Consider the following 21,017-nt stretch of genomic DNA (forward strand, 5'->3'; position numbering starts at 1 on the left):
ACTGGCCATAAGGGTATGCTCACACGCACGGTTTTCAGACGTAATTTGGGCGTTTTACGCCTCAAGTTACGCCTGAAAAAATGGCTCCATTACGCCTACAAACATCTGCCCATGGCTTTCAATAGGTTTTACAATGTTCTGTCCCCGTTGCTGTCAAAATACGGCACGTAAAAAGTGCATGTCACGTCTTGGAACGTTTTTGGAGCAGTTTTTCATTGATTCCATTGAAAAACAGCTCCAATAACGCCCGTAAAATACGCAGCAAAAAACGCGAGTTGCTACAAAAACGTCTGAAAATCAGAAGCTGTTTTCGCCTGAAAACCTCTCCGTATTTTCAGCCGTATTTTGCGAAGGCTTGTGAACATACCCTAACAGTGCATCAGTTTTACCCAAATAGCTCCATTTGAGACATTTATGGCATTTCTATAGCGGCCCTACAGAGGACAGGACGAGACAAAGAGGTGGCTATGTATGGGTGTGGCTATGTAGGTTATCGGAGTTGTGAACCGCTAAGCCGTTTCCATAACCCCTATGAACTTCTATGGAGCCTTGTGAATGAGCGGCCACCTAATCCCCTCTTCTGTGAAGGGCCAAACTAGGGGACCCCAATCTATAAGACATTTATGACATACAGTTTTGGGGAATGCTAAGTGTCTATCTTGGCAATACCCCTTCAAGTTTTATTGCACCTTGGGAGTTGGTCCAATCAGACAATGTGGCTCTCAGGCGAGAAAAAAAGTTGTGAATTCATGCCCTAAATAAGAAGCATTGCTTTATAGGTGCACGTTATTTACTGTATATGTGAAATTCCCAATTTTAGAATGTTTCCAAGAGAAGAAATATGTAGAAATATCCTTTTCCATATTGCAACTACTTATCACTTTGTAAGTTTACTTGCTCCAAAAGTTAAAGAACCATATTGGTACGAGAAAAATGAAAGACGATTAAGTCTGTAGGAAAATGCCTGCTGACGTTCCTCAGATCAGATTCTGTAGAGGATGCAACTTAAAAGTACTGGCTAGTAAATAGTCATTTTTCAGATACATCTTCATTCAGGACATGGCTGCCATCTTGACCACTTGGGATTTTTAAATGTGGGCATTGCAGAGCTGGTCAACATATTAAACAAAAATATTCATGGTGCTACAACGCAGCAATGCTACACCATTAGAGACTCAATTGTTATACAACTGGTGTAACATATTTCATAACCTGCAGTAGCCCTAATCACGTAGGCAAGCTGTTCCCCAAGTTCTGAAATAGGATTCTTAAACATATTGGAAACATCCTACATAAAGATAATACACTACTGCCCAAACTTTATTTTGGTACATCACAGATGATTAATCTCTGGGATTGAGAATATGAGACCACCTTCGAGGTTTGGGAATTATGATAGCCAAATTTTACAGAGGGAAAGCCAGTGGATGTATAGACTTGCTCGTAGTAAATTTAGGAGTCCAGTGTATAGCGCCCCCCTCCAGTAATTGATGATCCACAACAGATGCTCCAGAAGTGTTATTTTATGAGGAATACAAGTATTGACTAAAACATCTCAGGAGAGCTGGCATTTATTTTTTTTAAATTTGCCTGCCTGAATCAAAACTGAAAATACATTTCTTAATAGTTTGTGATGGGAAAAGACACACAGCCTTGGTAACAGAGGACGAAACAGCAAAACATTTGATAAAGAAAAAGCTATTAGTTGTACAAATTTATTTACACCCTTAATATACTGCATTATTTTGTTATAGATTATGCAATTTAATGTTTTAAATATTTCTGATAATCTAAATCAAATTAACAGAAAATAAAAAATGGTCACCTTTTTCAGAAAGTCAATCATTCAACATTTTTGTTAAAAATATCAACTTTATACAAAAGAAGCCTTATTACAAAATAGCATGTGACATGTTACTGTAAACATAAAAAGTCCTAAAAATCTGTAGACATGTCACTTTAGAAATATAGGCTAACTGACACTTTACTCAAGTTGTCTGCATACAAATATGTTTTACAATACATTAAAGGGAACCGGTCAACCGTTTTGAAGCCTCAAACCTGCTGACAAATCAATATATTGGGGTGGGAATTATCAACATACCTTTTTTATCAATCATGCAAGTTGCATGACCAACAAACAGGAGTTTGATTCCCCAGGCGCTGCGGTCGCAATTGCTCCGAGTGACAGATCTAGCGGCCAATCAGTAGTCCACTAGAGGTGTCAGTCACAAAAGAGGGGCAGGGCTAGCAGTGTGCAGTGCAGGATCACTTGAACCTCCAGTCCCGCCTTAGTGGCACTTGCGATCAGCGCCTGGGGAATTAAAAAATTTCTCGGTCAAGCAGCTTGCACGACAGACAAAAAGTAAGTCTAAAATGCCTTCCCCACCCCTTAATCGCAGTCAGCAATTTTGAGGCCACGAAATTGCTAACATGTTCCCTTTAAAGTTTTCAGCAATTGCACTATTAACATTTTGAATATAAATCGAAAAAACACTATTAAAAATAATATTTTAAATCCAGAAAGCCAACATAATCTATCAGTAGCTAGGCTCTCCAGAACTGGGAGGAGCAGGTGGTGGAGGAGGTGGTGGTGGTGGAGGAGGAGGTGGTGGCGGCGGCAGATTGTACAAGTGTGAGTTTTGCATATAAGGAAAATGTATGTTTTGTGCAGGCCAATTCATATCTGTAGGCGGTGGTGGAGGAGGAAATGCTTGCATATTACTATAATGTCCATAGAAATTCGACATAGGAGCATAGTACCCATTATTTGGCAGTGGCAAAGTATATTCTTGAGGATTAGCATTGTGATAAGTATATGCATGCTGCATCATTTGGTGTTCTGGAAAGCCTGAAGGGTAATATGGTCGGTGTTGATGTCCATATGCATTTTCTTGTGGAAGTGAACCTTGTCCTCGAGAAAAGCGTGGTGTAGAACCATTTCTTGCATAAGGTCTTGAAAACATCTGAGCACCAGAGAATTGATTTGATACCTGGGCACTTGTTGCTTCATAGGAAATAAGAACAAAATTAGAAATTAACATTGAGCAGCATGGTCTTCCTCACTACAGTGGTATTTCATCTCATAGCTTCTAGTGCAATGCTAAAAATTTGGGTTTATTTAAATAATGCCTAAAATTATGCAGCTAATTGTAATTAAATGTTGAACTTTTCCTGTGGGAGGAGCAATGTCAATTTATTTTAGCCCTGCAGCCAAGAATCTACAGATGTAACAGGAATTTTAAATATCGAAGCCATCGCTACGGTTAGGAAACCTTAACATCTGTACATCAAACTTGTTGCATGCTGCTGTATAATACTGTCTCAATGAACGTCCAGCTTGCGAAACTGGAGGGTGTGAGGCATGTGGAATCGAACTCTTAAAATGTATCTATTAAAAAATATATATATATCTTTACCCCTCAGTAATTCCTATGTTGTGGCAGAGATCAGAACCTGGTCGGATTATGCACTTACATTGTTTATCTTGATCACATTTTTGCTTCTTTTTTCCAGGGTTTTGTGCTTTTTTCTTCTGTTTTGCTTCTCGTTCCCGCTCATCATCACTGTACTCAACTGCCTTTAAAAAATAAATATATGAATAAAATGCTCACCGTTAAATAGGAATATCCAGGCAAATACCTATCATTCTATTTGTACTTGGCGATGGGAAGATCTGAATCCTCGGCATTACTTACCTGGAGCCTGACATATCCACTCTTCTGGCTGCATTGATCGTGTCACTTAGGACTATCAGTTTCTTTTAGACTAAGCCTCTCCCAAGCGCACTCTAGTAACGTCAGTGGAAGCTAAAGGGGCACAAGGCTCAAGAGTAATGCAGTGACTCTGTTCTAGTGATCAGTGGACAACTCAGCGCCTAGAAGCTGATTACCTTCTAATATGTCCCTCAAAAGTCTTCATAAAACACCCCTTAAGGTGTTTTCAGGCCTGATCATTAACACCTTAGTGACCAGCCAATTTTAAGCCTTAATGACCAAGCTATTTTTTACGTTTTTCCATCGTTGCATTCAAAAAGCTATAACTTTTTTTATTTTTGCGTCTACGTAGCTGTAGGTGGTCTTGTTTTTTGCGAGACAAGTTGTATTTTTTAATAGCACCATTTTGGGGTACATATAATTAATTAATTTTTATAAACTTTTGGGGGGAGGGGGGGTAGAAAAAAGCCCCAGCAATTTCGAAACTTTATGCGCACTAAATTTACACTGTTTACCGTGTGGTATAAATAACACAATAACTTTATTCGGCCGGTTGTTACGATTGCAACGATACCAAATTTATATAGATTTTGTATGTTTTACTAGTTTTACACAGTAAAAACACTTTTTTTCAAAATTATTTGGCTTTGTGTCTCCATATTTTTTTTTTTTGGCGGGACTACTTATAGTTTTATTGGTACCATTTTGGAGTACATGCAACTTTTTGATCACTTTATTTAAGGCAGGATTCACAGAAAACAGCAAATCATTGTTTTTTATTTTTTTAGGGCGTTCGCTGAGTGGGTTAAATAATGTAATAGATTTATAGTTAATAATAATATATTAATAATCAAGCATTTTGTAAGGGGAAAAAGTGGGTTTTAAATTTTTATTCACTTATTTACTTTATTAAACTTTTTTACTAGTCCCACTAGGGGACTTCACTATGCAATCATCCGATCACTTTTATAATACACTGCAATACTTCTGCATTGGACTGTATTACGGTGTGTAAAACAGACAGGCATCTGCTAGGCCATGCCTCTATCATGGCCTAGCAGGCATTAACTAGAGGCAGAATGGGGGGGGGGGGGGCTTTATTAGGCCACCGGCTGCCATAGAAGACACTGGACAGGGTGCTGGTGGGGTGAGAGAGGGAGTCCCCTTTCTCCCTCACCACTCAGATGCGGCGCTCGCTATTGATCGCTGCATCTGAGAGGTTAAACGAGCGAGATTGATACGGATATCGATCTAACCCGTTAGAGCAGGGCTGCTACTAGCCCTCAGCTACCGGAGGTAGCCGAGAGCAGGGAGATTTAATGGCTCCCTGCTCGGTTTATTTATTCTGATGCAGCACCATAAAAAGGCTGCTACATCAGAATAAAGCCGGTTAGTGGCCGACGTAAAAACACCTAACTGGTTAAGGGGTTAAACCACAAGCAACATTTTTTTGATTTTGCATCTGCATTTCAGCAGCCATAACTTTATCTTCTCATTAACGTGGCTGTATGAGGCCTTGTTTGACGCAGGAAAAATGTTATATTTTTTCACGCAGTTTGAGGGTACAACTAAATTACTGTATCATTTATGTAACTTTTTTGTTGCGTGAATATAGAAACAAATTTGGCAACTTTTTTTTCATATACCGTTTACATATCACACTAAATATCCTGTTAAATTAGTTCATCAGGTTATTACGGTCATGTGGACACCCAATATGTGTAGGTTTTTATTTTTATGTAAATGTATGGGAAATAAATGACTTTTTGTAAACATTTCTTTATTATGAAATTGTTTTATTAATTTTTTTCTTATCCACTGGAGGGATAACTTTATTTTACAACTATTTTAAAAGTATAATGTATTAGCATATTCCTGTATGCTAATACATTATACTGTGTCACAGGCTGCTGTTAAGGCAACAATTAGTATGCCCTGACACAGGCTTAATGAAAAGACGGCCCTGGAATCCTATCCAAGTCCCTAGGGCTGACTGCCGAGAGGTTCCTCAGTCTATGATCGGGTCACAGGGAAATCTGGTGATCCAAACACAGAAGGGTGTCCCCTTTGATCATGCAGCGGTCACTGAAACAGGCGATCAAAGTGTTAAGTGATTCCTCCGATCACGGATGAATTTAGAGGGCTACACTAAGTGAAAGCGGTTAGTAACCATTCCTGTTTAGAGAATGAGCGCTCACTGTAGCCTTTTTTTAAAAGACATCACTTGTAGACTCGGGACCTACGACTCCCATCGTCAAAAGACAGTGTGTCACTAAGTAATAACTTTGGAATGCTTTTACTTATCAAATTGATTCGGAGATTGTTTTTATGTGACACATTGTACTTTATCTTCGTGATAAATTTTGGTCAATCTTATTTTTTTTCAGAAAGAGTAAACAAAATTTTCGTTTGTTATAAAGGCTTATAAGTTTACTAGCAGTTTTCAAATATTCAACAACATTTGCAAAACATTTTTTAAGTCACCACTTCAGTTTTGAAGTAGCTTTAAAGGGGCCTATATATTACAATCCCCTTAAAATTTAGGAATTTGTTAGCCCTCTAGGTGTTTCACAGGAATTAAAGCAAAGTGGGGGTAACATTTACAAATTAGATTTTGTTGCAGATATTCAATAATAATGCAATTATTTCAGTAGCACCGCAGGTGTGAACAGGAAAACCCAACTCCATAGTTATTGCCCAGATTCTGCAGTTTTCAGGAATATCTCATATGTGGCCATAATGTGTTATGTGACTAAAATACAGGCCTCAGAAATGAAGGAGCACATTGCGTATTTTGGAGCACATTGCATATTTTGGAGCACAATGCGTATTTTGGAGCACATTGCGTATTTTGGAGCACATTGCGTATTTTGGAGCACATTGCGTATTTTGGAGCACATTGCGTATTTTGGATCCTCCTTTTTATTAGGACGTTTTCCATAAGAAACCCCCAAAAGAGAACTTTGGCCACACCGGTGTTTTATAGATTTTAGTAGAATTGGGAAAATGAAAAATTTAAAACTTTAATTAGATGTAGGTCTTAACACATAATTTTCACAAGGAATACGGAAAAAGGGCAAACCCAAAAGCTGTTATGCAATTTAACCTAAGTAAGGCAATACCCCATCCGTGGTTGTAAACCGCTGTTTGGACACGACAATCTAATAGGGAAGAAGTCCAATTTGGTTTTGGAGTGCAGATTTTACATGAATGATTTTCAGACCATAATTTGCATAGCACCGCTTACCCTATTTTGTGTCAAATGATGACATGAGGTTTTGGCCGAAAAAACGCTGTACCTATAAGTTAATCATGGCCATTATTTTGAATGATTGCGTTCAGAAAGTCCTAACTTCTTATTTTTAAGTTGAGAGTGGTCAACCACTAAGATGCTGCAATCGCACTTGCCTGCAGCATCTGAGGGAGTTAAATGAGGGGTAACTGATCTTGGGAGTTGCAGCAGGATGTCAGCTGTATATACTGCAAAGATTAAAAGAGAATCATTGCAAAAGAAAAAAGTTAAATATTTTTCAATCACCGTATTTTTCGGACTATAAGACGCACCCAGTTTTAGACAACAGAAAACAGGTAAAAAATTATTTGTTAAAAAATAATTTATTCTGCTTCACCACATTCTGAGAGCCAAAACTTTTTTTTATATATATATTTTCATGTATTGAGCGGTGTGAGGGCTTATTTTTTGCGGGATGAGCTGTAGCTTTATTGGCACCATTTTTTTTTGGTACATGCAAATTTTTGGATTACTTTTCTTTACATTTCATTTTGTTTAAGCGCTAAGGTGACCAAAAAACGATTGAGGTTTTAAAATGTTTAAAAACTCACCGTGCAAGTTAAATAATAGTATATTGTAGTAGACCAGACTTTTACGAACGCAGGGATACCAAATTATTTTATTTTTACATTCTGCTTGGGGAAAAAAAAAAAAAAATGGGAAAAGTTTTTTTTTTTACACTCCGAAAAATGTATCGAACATTTATTTTTAATTTTACACATTTTATTAGTTCCCCTAAGGGACTTGAACCAGCTTACACTTGGTTACATGTGGAGTTACTGAAAAAGCATAACTCTCTGAGCTGTGCGGTTTCCCTAACTCCCATAGTAGTGAATGGCAGTTACGCGCAGAAATACACACCTTTGCATGCTATCAATGAGGTTATTAACCCCTTAACGCCTGCCATACGGCTATATACATTCCAACTGCAGATGCCACATGCAGTTGTCACATATATAAATGTTTGCAGCCTGGAACAGGATTTAATGAGTACAGTGCTGCTTCATTGTAAGCAGCGGTACACTCTGTCCGCCGGGGCTTTAGAAGCCCCAGAATACACCCCCCCCCCGTAGATAGCGCAAACCCCGCCTGTAGGTAGCACCACCTAAGCTTCCTCTTGGAGCGAAATCCCCGATCAGATAGCTCTAGCTTTCTCCATCCCCATTGTAGATCGTGCCACCCCCTGCAAATAGCATCACCACTCTTATAGATCGCAGCATTTCCCCTGTAGATAGCACAAGAACCCCCCCCCCATAGATAGCACAAACCCCCCCCCCCCCCATCCCTGTAGATAGCACAATTCCCTGTCAGATCGCTTTGCTCGATGATTCCACTCCTAGAGAGAAGCCCCTGACATCACTGTCCAGGGCTTCCTCTAAGAGCGGAATCCCTGGCCGGAGCGTCAGCAACTCTCTGGCAGGGGATTCCGCTCCAGGAGTAGCCCCTGAAGTCACTGTCCATGTATGGACAGTGACGTCAGGGGCTCCCTCTAGAAGCAGAATCCTCCGGCTAGTGACGTCAGAGGCGTCCCTCTAGTAGCGAAATTCCGCTCCTAGAGGGCTCTTAGGTGGCGCCGGGTCTGGTGCCATCTACAGGGAGGGTGTGTGTGGCACTATCTACATTGGGAACTGTAGCACTATCTACAGTGGGCACTGTTGTAGTTTTCAGGGGGCTGGGACATAAAAACCCTAACAAATAAAATTCATCCATTTCTTTTAACGGCCATGAAAAACAGATAGCAAACGGCGGTTAAAAGCGGTCAGATGGCCAGGAAACGGATCTAAGTTTTGAAAAACTGACAGTTGATCCATTGTTAGCTGCCCTTTTTTTCACGTCGTGTGAATATAGTCTCTCACCTCACAGCGATCCAGGCTGACAGAGAGAGGACTAATTGTTACAGAGCTCCACAGCATATACAGTTAGGTCCAGAATTATTTGGACAGTGACACAATCTTCATAATTTGGGCTCTGCATGCCACTACGTTGGATTTGAAATGAAACGGAGATGCAATTGAAGTGTAGACTTTCAAGTTTAATTCAAGGGGTTGAACAAAAATATCCTGTGAAACGTTTAGGAATTGCAACCATTTTTCTACACAGCCTCCTCATTTCAGGGGCTCAAAAGTAATTGGACAGATTAACATTGCCATAAATAAAATGTTTTTTTTTTAAATACTTTGTAGAGAATCCTCTGCAGGCAATGACTGCCTGAAGTCTGGAACCCATGGACATCACCAAACGCTGGATTTCCTCCTTTGTGATGCTTTGCGAGGCCTTTACTGCAGCTGTCTTCAGTTGTTGCCTATTTGTTGGTCACTGCACTTCGTTACGGTTTTGTTACTGTTTCTATGGTAGTTACAGCAGAGCAAAGCGTGATCTCGCTGTAACCTGTAATTTACTGCGTAATCTCGCGAGATTACGCTTCCTCTGCTTTAACTACCACAGACAGAGTAACGAAGTGCAGAGATTGTGAATAGACATCCCGTGGAATGTCTATTCACTGCCTAAACACTTCAGTATTGTTAATGTGTTAGTATAAGGCAGCACATAAGGATCTAGCAGGATCCCTATGCGCTGAGTAAATGAATGGAGAGGAGTGCATGACGCTGATTGGTTAGCATCATACACTCCTCTGTACAACGCCCACTTGGGCATTAAGCAACTCAAGAGCATAAATCTAAAAAAGCTAATAAAGTGGTGAAGATACATCGTTTTTTTTAAATAAAATGCATTACTGTCACCTACATTATAGCGCCGATCTCCTTATGTAGGAGATACGGCACTTATAATGTGGTGACAGAGCCTCTTTAAGCAAGTGAAACGCATGCTCAATCGGGTTGAGCTCTGGTGATTGACTTGGCCATTGCAGAACATTCCACTTCTTTGCCTTAAAAAAACTCCAGGGTTGGTTTCGCAGTACGTTTTGGGTCATTGCCCATCTGTACTGTGAAGAGACGTCTAAATCAACCTTGCTGCATTTGGTTGAATCGGAGCAGAAATTATATACCTGAACACTTCAGAATTCATCCGGCTGCTTCTGTCTTCAGTCACATCAATAAATACTAGTCACCCAGTGCCTTTGGCAGCCATGCATGCCCATGCCATCACACTGCTTCCACCATGTTTTACAGGGGATGTGGTGTGCTTTGGATCATGAGCCGTTCGAAGCCTTCTCCATGCTTTCTTCCTCCCATCATTCTGGTACAGGTTGTTCTTAGTTTCATCTGTCCAAAGAATGCAGTTCCAGAACTGGGCTGGCTTCTTTAGATGAGAAACTACCAAGAAAGAATGATCGACTTGAGGCACGTGAGATTACAAAAAATGTACAATTTTTATTAAATAAAGACAATGGACAAGTTAAAAGATGGAATGGAAGATAAATCACACAATAAAAAAAGAGACGTCAAATCAATCATGAACCAAATATAGTTATTTGCTCAATGTGTTGAAATCAATAAGCAAGGTACTATAGCAGCAAAAGGGTAAATGAGATCATACCAGGCTGCAGCACGTTATGCATATGTTTAGTAAGATGGTGGCGATTGAGGCAAGTATGAAGAAAACATATATAAACAGCGCCAACAAGTTACAGTAGTATGAAGCAAGGTTTAAATGTGCAGAAGCCGGTTTTGAAATGGATTCAGAGAAAATTACAAGCAATATTAAATACAAGCTGCTAAAGATGGCAAATATTTGTTCAACATACCGATAGACATTGTGGTACAGAGAGAGGACGTCTACACCCGACGCGCATTTCGGCACCTGCCTTCGTGATTTCAACACATTGACCAAATAACTATATTTGGTTCATGATTGATTTGACGTCTCTTTTTTATTGTGTGACTTATCTTCCATTCCATCTTTTAACTTGTCCATTGTCTTTATTTAATAACAATTGTACATTTTTTGTAATCTCACGTGCCTCAAGTCGATCATTCTTTCTTGGTAGTTTCTCATGTCAATTTTTGATCGACGCACCAAGTGTATCTTGGTCAAATACTTCGGATATGATAGAGTGCCGCTCACATAACTAGCAACAGTGCTTGACAGTTTAAATGTTGATGTTTCGAGCACTATTGTTATCATATTCTGTCTGTTGGTATTTTTTTGGTTTATATGGCTTCTTTAGATGTTGTTTGGCAAAGTCTAATCTGGCCTTTCTATTTTTGTGGCCGATTAATGGTTTACACCTTGTGGCGAACCCTCTGTATTTGCTCTCATGAAGTTTTCTCGTTATGGTAGACTTAGATACTGATACACCTACTTCCAGGAGTGTTCTTCACTTTGGTAGATGTTGTGAAGGGGTTTTTCTTCACCATGGAAACGATTTTGCAATCATCCACCATTGTTGTCTTTCATGGACGTCCAGGACTTTGAGTTCACGAGATCACCAGTGCGCTCTTTTTTTTTCAAGAATGTACCAAACTGTTGATTTGCCCACTCCTAACATTTGAGCTATCTCTGATGGATTTCTTCATTTTTTTCAGCCTAACGATGGACTGTTTCACTTGCATTGAGAGCTTCTTTGACCTCATGTTGTGGGTTCACATCAACAGCTTCCAATTGCAAATGCCACACCTGGAATCAACTCCAGACTTTTTACCTGCTTAATTGATGATGGATTAACGAGGGAATAGCCCATTAAATAGTTTTGAGATAAATGTCCAATTACTTTTGATCCCTTGAAAAAGAGGCCGCTACATATTAAAGAGCTGTAATTCCTAAACCCTTCCTCAAATTAGGATATGAATACCCTCAAATTAAAAAAGTCGAGAGTCTGCACTTTAAAGAGGCTCTGTCACCACATAAGTGCCCTATCTTCTACATAATGTGATCGGCGCAAAATCACGCTTGCTGTCATTAAGTTCCACACAAACGTTACTGAAGTGTCGGGATTGTGAATAGACATTGCCTCCTGGCTGGAAGCGATGTCTAGTCACTCTCAAGACACTTTAGTAACGTTAATGTATGAGTAAGTGACTGCACATCGGCCCTTTCAAGCTTGAATTGTGGATTGTGGTTTGATCTTTTGTCAAGATTGCTCTGAGAATAGCACCCACAACTTTATGCTACAGTGCAGCTCCTATATCTCATTTGTAAAAATAGTTGTGATATTCAAAGCGGTTGCAAAGATATTATCGTTTAAAGAAGGGCATGTCAGAAATGGGATATTTGACCTGGACTGAGGGGCATTAATGACACTTGGTCATGAAAAAGTTAATGGTCGTCTGAGGAATGTTATGCCACGCTAAATGCATTTTGGGCACGCAAATCATCAAGATTGGCTGTTGGCAGCTCGCTTTGCAATTGCCGACCAATGACGTCCCAGATGTATTCCATGAAAGACAAGTTTGGAGAGGCTGCCGGCCAAAGTATTACGTTTAGCCCATGCAGGCTGCTCACAGTAGCACGAGCAACATGCAGCCTGGCGTTGTCCTGTTGAAAAACGGCCTCTGGGACACTTCGGATATGGCCGTAGCACTGGTTCCACGACCAAATCAATGTAATGCCGAGTTGTTCGCGAACCTACAAATGAAGACGAGAGGTCCAGCTACTGTATATTATGCCACCCCACACCACAATCCCGGGAGTAGGACCAGTGTGATATTCCCTTGTGAAGGCCTCTTCATGACGTTGCCCTCGTGGCCTCCAGACCAATCTTCGGCGATCATTGTGTCCAAGACAAAAGCGGGACTCACCACTGAAAAGAATAAGACCTCTATTCCAGCCTCCATTGCTGTGCACCATGATAGCCTTTGAGAGCGGTGGCGTGTGATCAATGGAACATCTGTAGCTGACCGTCTGGCTCATAGCCCAACGTTGTGCAAACTCCTTCTGATGGTTTCTGTAGACACTGGTTGCCACCCTTGGCTTGAGATGTGACATCCATTTTCACTTCCTGTACAGAATGGATCACTACACTCCATTTTTCCAATAAGACGATCAGTCTGTGCAGGGGGTTAGCCTCCGCGCACCTCTTGCGGTCATTCCCGTTCGTTGTTGTTCTTTGAACATTTGAACCTCCGAGACACGCAAAGTTGAACAGTGCTGACATCTCGTAGCAATTTGCCGGAATGATAAAACCAAGGTCTCTCAGTTCAAGGATTATATCCCTCTCAATTTGCAACAGGTGGCAATATCTGGCACGTCAACGAACAGGAGACATCCCACGACACTTGATCCACTTTTGGAGATTTCATGAGGCTAAAAAAACTTTGCTTTTAATCTGACATATGTACCTCCCACATGCCACAATCTTAGCAACTTGCCCATCTTGGTGTTGCAATTTCAATGTTGCAGTGTAATATTTAGTATTCGGCATTTAGCTGCGTGATACAGCTGTCTTTAGACAGCTGTAAAACGGAGCTTCAATCAGAGACCACTCAGCGTGGTCTCCGGTCATGTGATCATTCTGACAACCTGTCACAACGATCACATTGCTCCTAACAGCATCGCTTACGCCGACTGTGAAGAGCTCTGTGATACAGCTGTATCACTGAGCTTTCACCCGCAGAACACTCAGTGTTGTCTCCGGTCATGTGATCGCTGTGACAGGCTGACAGATATATGAAAGACCATTGGAAGCTGGCAGGCAACATTGGGCACAATACCAATTTACTTAGGAGACCGTTGCTTATACCAGTGGTCTCTGGATCTAGGCTGCACGTCCTGTCTGACAGACATCGTGTATACGTGCACTCTGCAAAAATTACTTAAGTCTGCTGGCCCGCTCCATGCATTGGAAATTTTATCCCTTTATGTTTGTTTTGTCTGTTGGTCTGTTTGCTAAATACACCACAATAAAAATTACAAATATTTTTTAATGATAGCTGGAAAATAGGGTTATTTTGCCTTTTGGCATTTGTTTGTTAGCCTGTCACAGCGAACACCAGTTGCATATTCTCTCTCTCTGGCAGGCTGCCAGCGAGGGAACAGAATAACGGAATGTAGGAAAAAAAAAAGAAGGATATATTAATAATAATAATAAATATATATATATATATATATATATATATATATATAGATTATTTTTTTCAATACATAAGTTTGTTTGTCTGTCTGTTACACTGCGACTTTGGCCACAGGTTTCGTAAAAAAACTGTGAACTGGGCCTTAGGGTGACGTTAGATGTGGCGGGTTCACTGCAGATTTTACCTGCGAATTTGTGCAAAGTCTGCAGCAGTTTACACTACAAAGCAAGTAGATGAGATTTCACAAATCTCATCTGCATGCTGCAGACATTTTACACGGCAGATTTTCAAATCTTTGATAGGCCATTAAATGAATACCTTAAGGGGGGGGGGTCTAATTTCCATGAGCGCAATTTTGGGGGTGTCGAAGGGGTTTTCCAGTCCACAAAAATTGATTGCCTATCCTCAGGATAAGCCATCAATATGTGATCGGTAAGGGCGCGACTGCCGGCAGCCCCGCTAATTAGCGGTTTTGAAGGGGCCGCGGGGCTCATACGAGTGCTGCTTCCCCTTTATTTCCTTCATTGCTCACACTGTGAATCGCGAAAACACTTGTAGCAGTGGCTCACAGTATTACAGCGTTCTCCCATTCGACTTTATACTGTAATACTGTGAACCGCCGCTACAAGTGTGTTCTCGATTCACAGTGTGAACAGAAAAAGGAAATGAAGAGGAAGTAGCGCTCGCACGAGTGATGTGGCCCTTTCAAAACAGCTGGTCGGCAGGCATGCCAGGAGTCGGAAGCCGACCGATCAGATATTGATGGCTTATCCTGATAGGCCATCAATTTTTGTGGACTGGAAACGTCACAACATCTGTAATGGTCAGATGGTGTCAGCAAACCAACTTTGGAAAACGGTTCTCTAAAAGCCAGTTTGCGCACAATTCATTGCAAGCAATGCACATATATTTGGTATCGAAGTCGGCAGAAGCTGCCAAATATGTATTCAGGTGTTTACCCAGTGGCATGCCCCACAAGTCAAAAAACATCACCTAAAATTACATATTACATTTTATGTTCAATTTTTCCTTCTATATTTAAAAAAAAGTCAAATATATCTATTTTTTTCTTACACAATATGGGAGCCCAATATGTTCTATTATATTTCCAACATACGTGTATTTGGTCTTGTTTTTCTCAGAACAATTATTTGCTTTTAAATTGGCACGTCTAAAACTTAAAAATGGGCCTGGTCAGGAAGGAGGTTAAAGCTTCTTGTCAAAGACGGCTTTGGGGCGATTACAACGTACACACATATATGGACAGTACAGAGATCTTTTAACACCTAGGTCTGTAACCATGAAGAGTTGTCATCCTCTACATCTAGGGGATAGAATTTACCATCATCACAGATGGGCCTTCTTTAGGCCCCATGCACACGAACGTAAAAAACTCCCGTAATCACGGGCCGTAATTACGGGCCCATTGACTTCTATTGGCCACGGGTACCTCCCCGTATGCGTACCTATTTTAGGCTGTAATTACGCCACGGGCAGGCTCATAGAAGTCTATGGGGCTCCTGTAATTACGGGAGCGTTGCTAGGCGAGGTCAGTGGATAGTCACTGTCCAGGGTGCTGAAAGAGTTAAACGATCGGCAGTAACTCTCAGCACCCTGGACAGTGGCTACCAATCACAATATAGATCAACCTGTTAAAAAAAAAAAAAAAAGGAGAAGGACGTACTTACCCAGAACTCTCTGCTTCTTCCTCCAGTCCGGCCTCCTGGGATGATGTTACAGCCCATGTGACCGCTGCAGCCAATCACTGGCTGCAGCGGTCACATGGACTGGCGCGTCATCCAAGGAGGTCGGGCTGGATGTCGAAAGAGGGACGCGTCAACAAGACAACGGCCGGGTAAGTGTGAATTTTTTTTACTTTTATTACGGAAAGGGCTGTCCCTTCTCTCTATCCTGCACTGATAGAGAGAAGGGCTGCCGATTACTGCAGTGCAATTTTGCAGAGAAAACGTGCCCGTAAATACGGGTGGAATACTGGTGACACCGGACCCGTATTTACGGGCACGGGCCCATAAATACTGGTGCAATACGGGTCGAATACGTGTGACCAAGGACCTGTATTTACGCCGGTATTTACGGGAGGACAAAAGTACGTTCATGTGCATGAGGCCTTAGTGTAAGAGAAAAGAGACCATGGAACGCACTGCCACAAGATGTTCAGATAGTGGATTCACTGAACAAGTTCCAAAGTAGTCTGGATGCCTTCTTTGAAAGATATAGTATTACAAGTTATGGGTACTAGATATTTGGAGATGGATTACAGCAATCAGAATAAATCCCTGGATCAGTGTTTTGAGTTGGGAAGAAATTTCCACCCTAATATGGGGCAATTGGCATCTGCTTTATAGGAATTTTTGCCTTCCTCTAGATCAACATGGTAGGATTGCAGTTTTGACTTGATGGACCAGTGTTTCTTTCAGCCTCATCAGCTATATATGTAAAAGCCATTAACCCTTTCAGGACCAGACTAATTTTTGTTTTTAGGCTTTTGTTTTTTCTCCCCGCCTTCAAAAAGTCAAAACTCTTATTTATTTTTTGTTGACACAGCAAAATGAGGGCTTCATTTTTACAGGACAAGTTGTACTTTCTAATGGTACTATTTAATATTTGTGTGTGATGTACTGGGAAGCAGGAAAAAAACAGCAGTTCCGCCATTTTCTTATGAGTTTCTTTTTTATGGTGTGGTTTCACCAGGATGAGGGCGGCAATTCAGGATATAGACTGGGAAGAACTAATGTCAAATAATGGGACAAATGATAAATGGGAGATTTTCAAATCTACTTTGGGTAATTATAGTGCAAAATGTATTCCTACAGGTAACAAGTATAAACGACTAAAATTAAACCCCACATGGCTTACACCTTCTGTGAAAGGGGCAATACATGACAAAAAAAGGGCATTTAAAAAATACAAATCTGAGGGTACATCTGCAGCCTTTGTAAAATATAAAGAGCTTAATAAAATCTGTAAAAACGTAATAAAATCAGCAAAAATACAAAATGAAAGGCAGGTGGCCAAGGATAGTAAAACAACCCAGGTCTGAACATGTAGGACCCTTAGATAGTGGTAATGGGGAGTTGGTCACAGGGGATCAAGAGAAGGCAGAGTTACTAAATTGGTTCTTTTGCTCTGTATATACAACAGAAGAAGGAGCAGCTGATGTAGCCGCTGCCGGTGCTGTTAATATATCAGTTGATATACTGAATTGGATGAATGTAGATATGGTCCAAGCTAAATTAAATAAAATAAATGTACACAAGGCCCCGGGACCAGATGGATTACACCCTAGAGTTCTTAAAGAGCTTAGTTCAGTTATTTCTGTCCCCCTCTTCATAATATTTAGAGAGTCTCTCATGAGTGGTATAGTGCCAAGGGACTGGCGCAGGGCAAATGTGGTGCCTATTTTCAAAAAGGGCTCTAGGTCTTCGCCGGGTAATTATAGACCAGTAAGCTTAACATCAATTGTGGGGAAAATGTTTGAGGGGCTATTGAGGGACTATATACAGGATTATGTGACAATAAATAGTATTATAAGTGACAGCCAGCATGGTTTTTTACAAAGGACAGAAGCCTAGACAGAGGGGCCGCTGTGGATATAGTGTTTTTGGACTTTGCAAAGGCATTTGACACTGTCCCTCAGACATCTAATGGGTAAATTAAGGACTATAGGTTTAGAAAGTATAGTTTGTAATTGGATTGAGAATTGGCTCAAGGACCGTATCCAGAGAGTTGAGGTCAATGATTCCTACTCTGAATGGTCCCCAGTTATAAGTGGTGTACCCCAGGGTTCAGAGCTGGGACCACTATTATTCAACTTATTTAATAATGATATAGAGGATGGGATTAATAGCACTATTTCTATTTTTGCAGATGACACCAAGCTATGTAATATAGTTCAGACTATGGAAGAGGTTTGTGAATTGCAGGCAGATTTAAACAAACTAAGTGTTTGGGCGTCCACTTGGCAAATGAAGTTTAATGTAGATAAATGTAAAGTTATGCATCTGGGTACGAAAAACCTGCAAGCATCATATGTCCTAGGGGGAGCTACACTGGGGGAGTCAATTGTTGAGAAGGATCTGGGTGTACTTGTAAATCATAAACTAAATTTCAGCATGCAGTGGCAATCAGCTGCTTCAAAGGCCAGCAAAATATTGTCGTGTATCAAAAGAGGCATGGACTCACGGGACAGGGAGGTAATATTACCACTTTACAAAGCATTAGTGAGGCCTCATCTAGAATATGCAGTCCAGTTCTGGGCTCCAGTTCATAGAAAGGATGCCCTGGAGTTGGAAAAAATACAAAGAAGAGCAACGAAGCTAATAAGGGGCATGGAGAATCTAAGTTATGAGGAAAGATTAAAAGAACTAAACCTATTTAGCTTTGAGAAAAGATGACTAAGGGGGGACATGATTAACTTATATAAATATATGAATGGCGCATACAAAAAATATGGTGAAATCCTGTTCCATGTAAAACCCCCTCAAAAAATAAGGGGGCACTCCCTCCGTCTGGAGAAAAAAAGGTTCAACCTGCAGAGGCGACAAGCCTTCTTTACTGTGAGAACTGTGAATCTATGGAATAGCCTACCGCAGGAGCTGGTCGCAGCAGGGACAGTAGATGGCTTTAAAAAAGGCTTAGAAAATTTCCTAGAACAAAAAAATATTAACTGCTATGTGTTGACATTTTTTACTTCCCCTTTCCCATCTCACTTCCCCTTTCCCATCCCTTGGTTGAACTTGATGGACATGTGTCTTTTTTTCAACCGTACAAACTATGTAAGGCTGGGTTCACACGTGGCGGAATTTCACTTAAATTCCGCTGCGGACACTCCGCAGCGTTAATCCGCAGCGGAGCCGTTTGTCCATTGACTTACACTTTAATTTAGAAGTGTTCGTTTAGACGAGGCGTAAAATTCCGCTGCGGAGCATAGGCTGCGGAGCGGAATTTGGTGTCCGCAGCATGCTCTGTCTGTTGCGGAGCAGTTGCGGACTCATGGCGGAATTTCTCCATTGACTTCAATGGAGATTCAAATTTCCGCAATGAAGTCCGCAGCTGTCATGCACATGTTATGTGTGCTGCGGATCCGTCTTGCTTTTTTAACTTGACATTTCTTCATTCTGGCTGGACCTATGTATTTCTAGGTCTACAGCCAGACTGAGGAAGTCAATGGGGCTCCCGTAATGACGGGAGCGTTGCTAGGAGACGTCTGTAAATAGTCACTGTCCAGGGTGCTGAAAGAGTTAAGCGATCGGCAGTAACTGTTTCTGCACCCGGGACAGTGACTACCGATCCCAATATACATGTATCTGTAAAAAAAAATGAAGTTCATACTTACCGAGAACTCCCTGCTTCTGTCTCCAGTCCGGCCTCCCAGGATGACGTTTCAGTCTAAGTGACGGCTGCAGCCAATCACAGGCTAATAACAGGCTGCAGCGGTCACATGGACTGCCGCGTCATCCAGGGAGATCGGGCTGGATGCCGAAGGAGGGACGCGTCACCAAGACAACGCCGGTAAGTATGAAATTCTTTGACTTTCACAAGGGAAAGTGCTGTCCCTTCTCTCTGTCCTGCACTGATAGAGAGAAGGGAAGTACTTTTACCGCAGTCCGCAGCAGCTAGTCCGCATCAATTTACTGCACATTTTGTGCAGATCCGCAGCAGAATCTGCAACGCAGATTCTGTGCGGCATTGATGCGGACAGTTGCGGAGGAAATCCGCCACGTGTGGTCATGCCCTAACTATGTAACTATGTTATCTTTATTCTGCGGGTCAGTACGATCACGGTGATAACAAAAACGATAAAAAGTTTTGGTATGTTTAAGAACCTTTAAAAAGGTTGAAAAAAACGAAAAAATGTTTGCATTGCCATATTGTGATATCCTATATTTCTGTGTACTGAGTAGTGTAAGGCGTCTTTTTGTATGTGGAAAGATGTAGTTTTTATGAATACCATTTTGGGGAATGTTGGGCATTTAGATCACTTTTTAGAAAAACATTTTCTGGGAGAGGGGTGTTTAAGTGGCAAAAAAAACGGCGATTTGGCAATTTTTACCTTTCCCCCCGGCTCCCGAAGCAAAAGGGGCCGTAAAAACCCCTCAGATGCTGGTGGTCACATCTAACGCCGGCATCTGAGGGGTTAAATGCTTGTGGTCAGAAATTTATGGCACCCAATCTGCTTCTGAGCGGTCACCATATTTAAATACCCTTTCCTGACGTAAATCTGCAGATTAGCGTCACGAAAGGCTTAATTAAATACAAGGAAAAGAAAGACAAAAAAACACAAAGCAAAACACACAACTGTGGCGTGACACTGCCCAATTTAAGTCTCTTAATCTCATAGAGATGCTTACTTACATCTGGTGGCGGCTCTTGATCATTTGTCCATGAAGCATCAGAACCTCTATCTCTACAAACAGAATCAGTTAGATAGTTAGGAGAGAATATAAGACAGAACCTTAAAAATGCTTTTAAATTAACTTTTTTATTTTGGCAGCTGTTGCATTATAAAAAGAAATTAGGTTTGGTGTGATCATAAGTCATACTACTAGACATCTTCTGCTGCGTTAACACTAGGGCTCTCACAATACTAGAATTTGGACTTCGATACTGATACTTTGTGTAGTATTGCAATACTCGATACCAAAACGATACTTTTCCAACAATAATAATTTAAAAAAAAGTTCTTCCATTTTCAGATGCGATGCCCGGTGTGTGATAAATTTTGAACCTCCATGTGCCTCACATTAATTAGTCATAATGGACAACATTGGGTAAATGTGTGAGGTACATGATGGGGTTAATTACTATTAATGTGAGGCACATGGAGGTTCATAATTCATAACACCTCGGTCCTCACATTAATAAGTGAAAGAAAGAAGTTTTTATTATATAACATCATAAATTACGCTACAGCGAATGCGTGTATATTTTATGTATTGAAACTTATTTTAATGTTTATTGTAAAAAAAATGTGTGTTTTTTTATTTAACATTACTTTATTATTATTTTTTTAACTTT

At 40.8% G+C, this 21,017-nt stretch overlaps 1 protein-coding gene across 4 annotated transcripts in view; it reads right to left on the reverse strand.

The window, feature by feature from the left end:
* Positions 1-1,555: 1,555 nt before the first annotated feature.
* The window catches only part of NAF1 (nuclear assembly factor 1 ribonucleoprotein), a 96,119-nt gene continuing 76,657 nt past the window's right edge, over positions 1,556-21,017 (reverse strand). For 3 of the 4 annotated variants that reach the window (XM_075860280.1, XM_075860279.1, XM_075860281.1), the window contains exons 7-9: positions 20,355-20,406; positions 3,478-3,580; positions 1,556-3,007 (exon numbers count right to left, since the gene is read on the reverse strand). In XM_075860280.1, the coding sequence (XP_075716395.1) occupies positions 2,541-3,007; positions 3,478-3,580; positions 20,355-20,406 (622 nt within the window). In that variant the 3' untranslated portion in view covers positions 1,556-2,540. The remainder of the gene's footprint in view (positions 3,008-3,477; positions 3,581-20,354; positions 20,407-21,017) is intronic. The other variant, XM_075860282.1, reaches the window with a different exon arrangement.

This window comes from Rhinoderma darwinii, chromosome 1 (genome assembly GCF_050947455.1).
Source record: "Rhinoderma darwinii isolate aRhiDar2 chromosome 1, aRhiDar2.hap1, whole genome shotgun sequence".
In the NCBI taxonomy this organism is placed as follows: domain Eukaryota; kingdom Metazoa; phylum Chordata; class Amphibia; order Anura; family Rhinodermatidae; genus Rhinoderma; species Rhinoderma darwinii.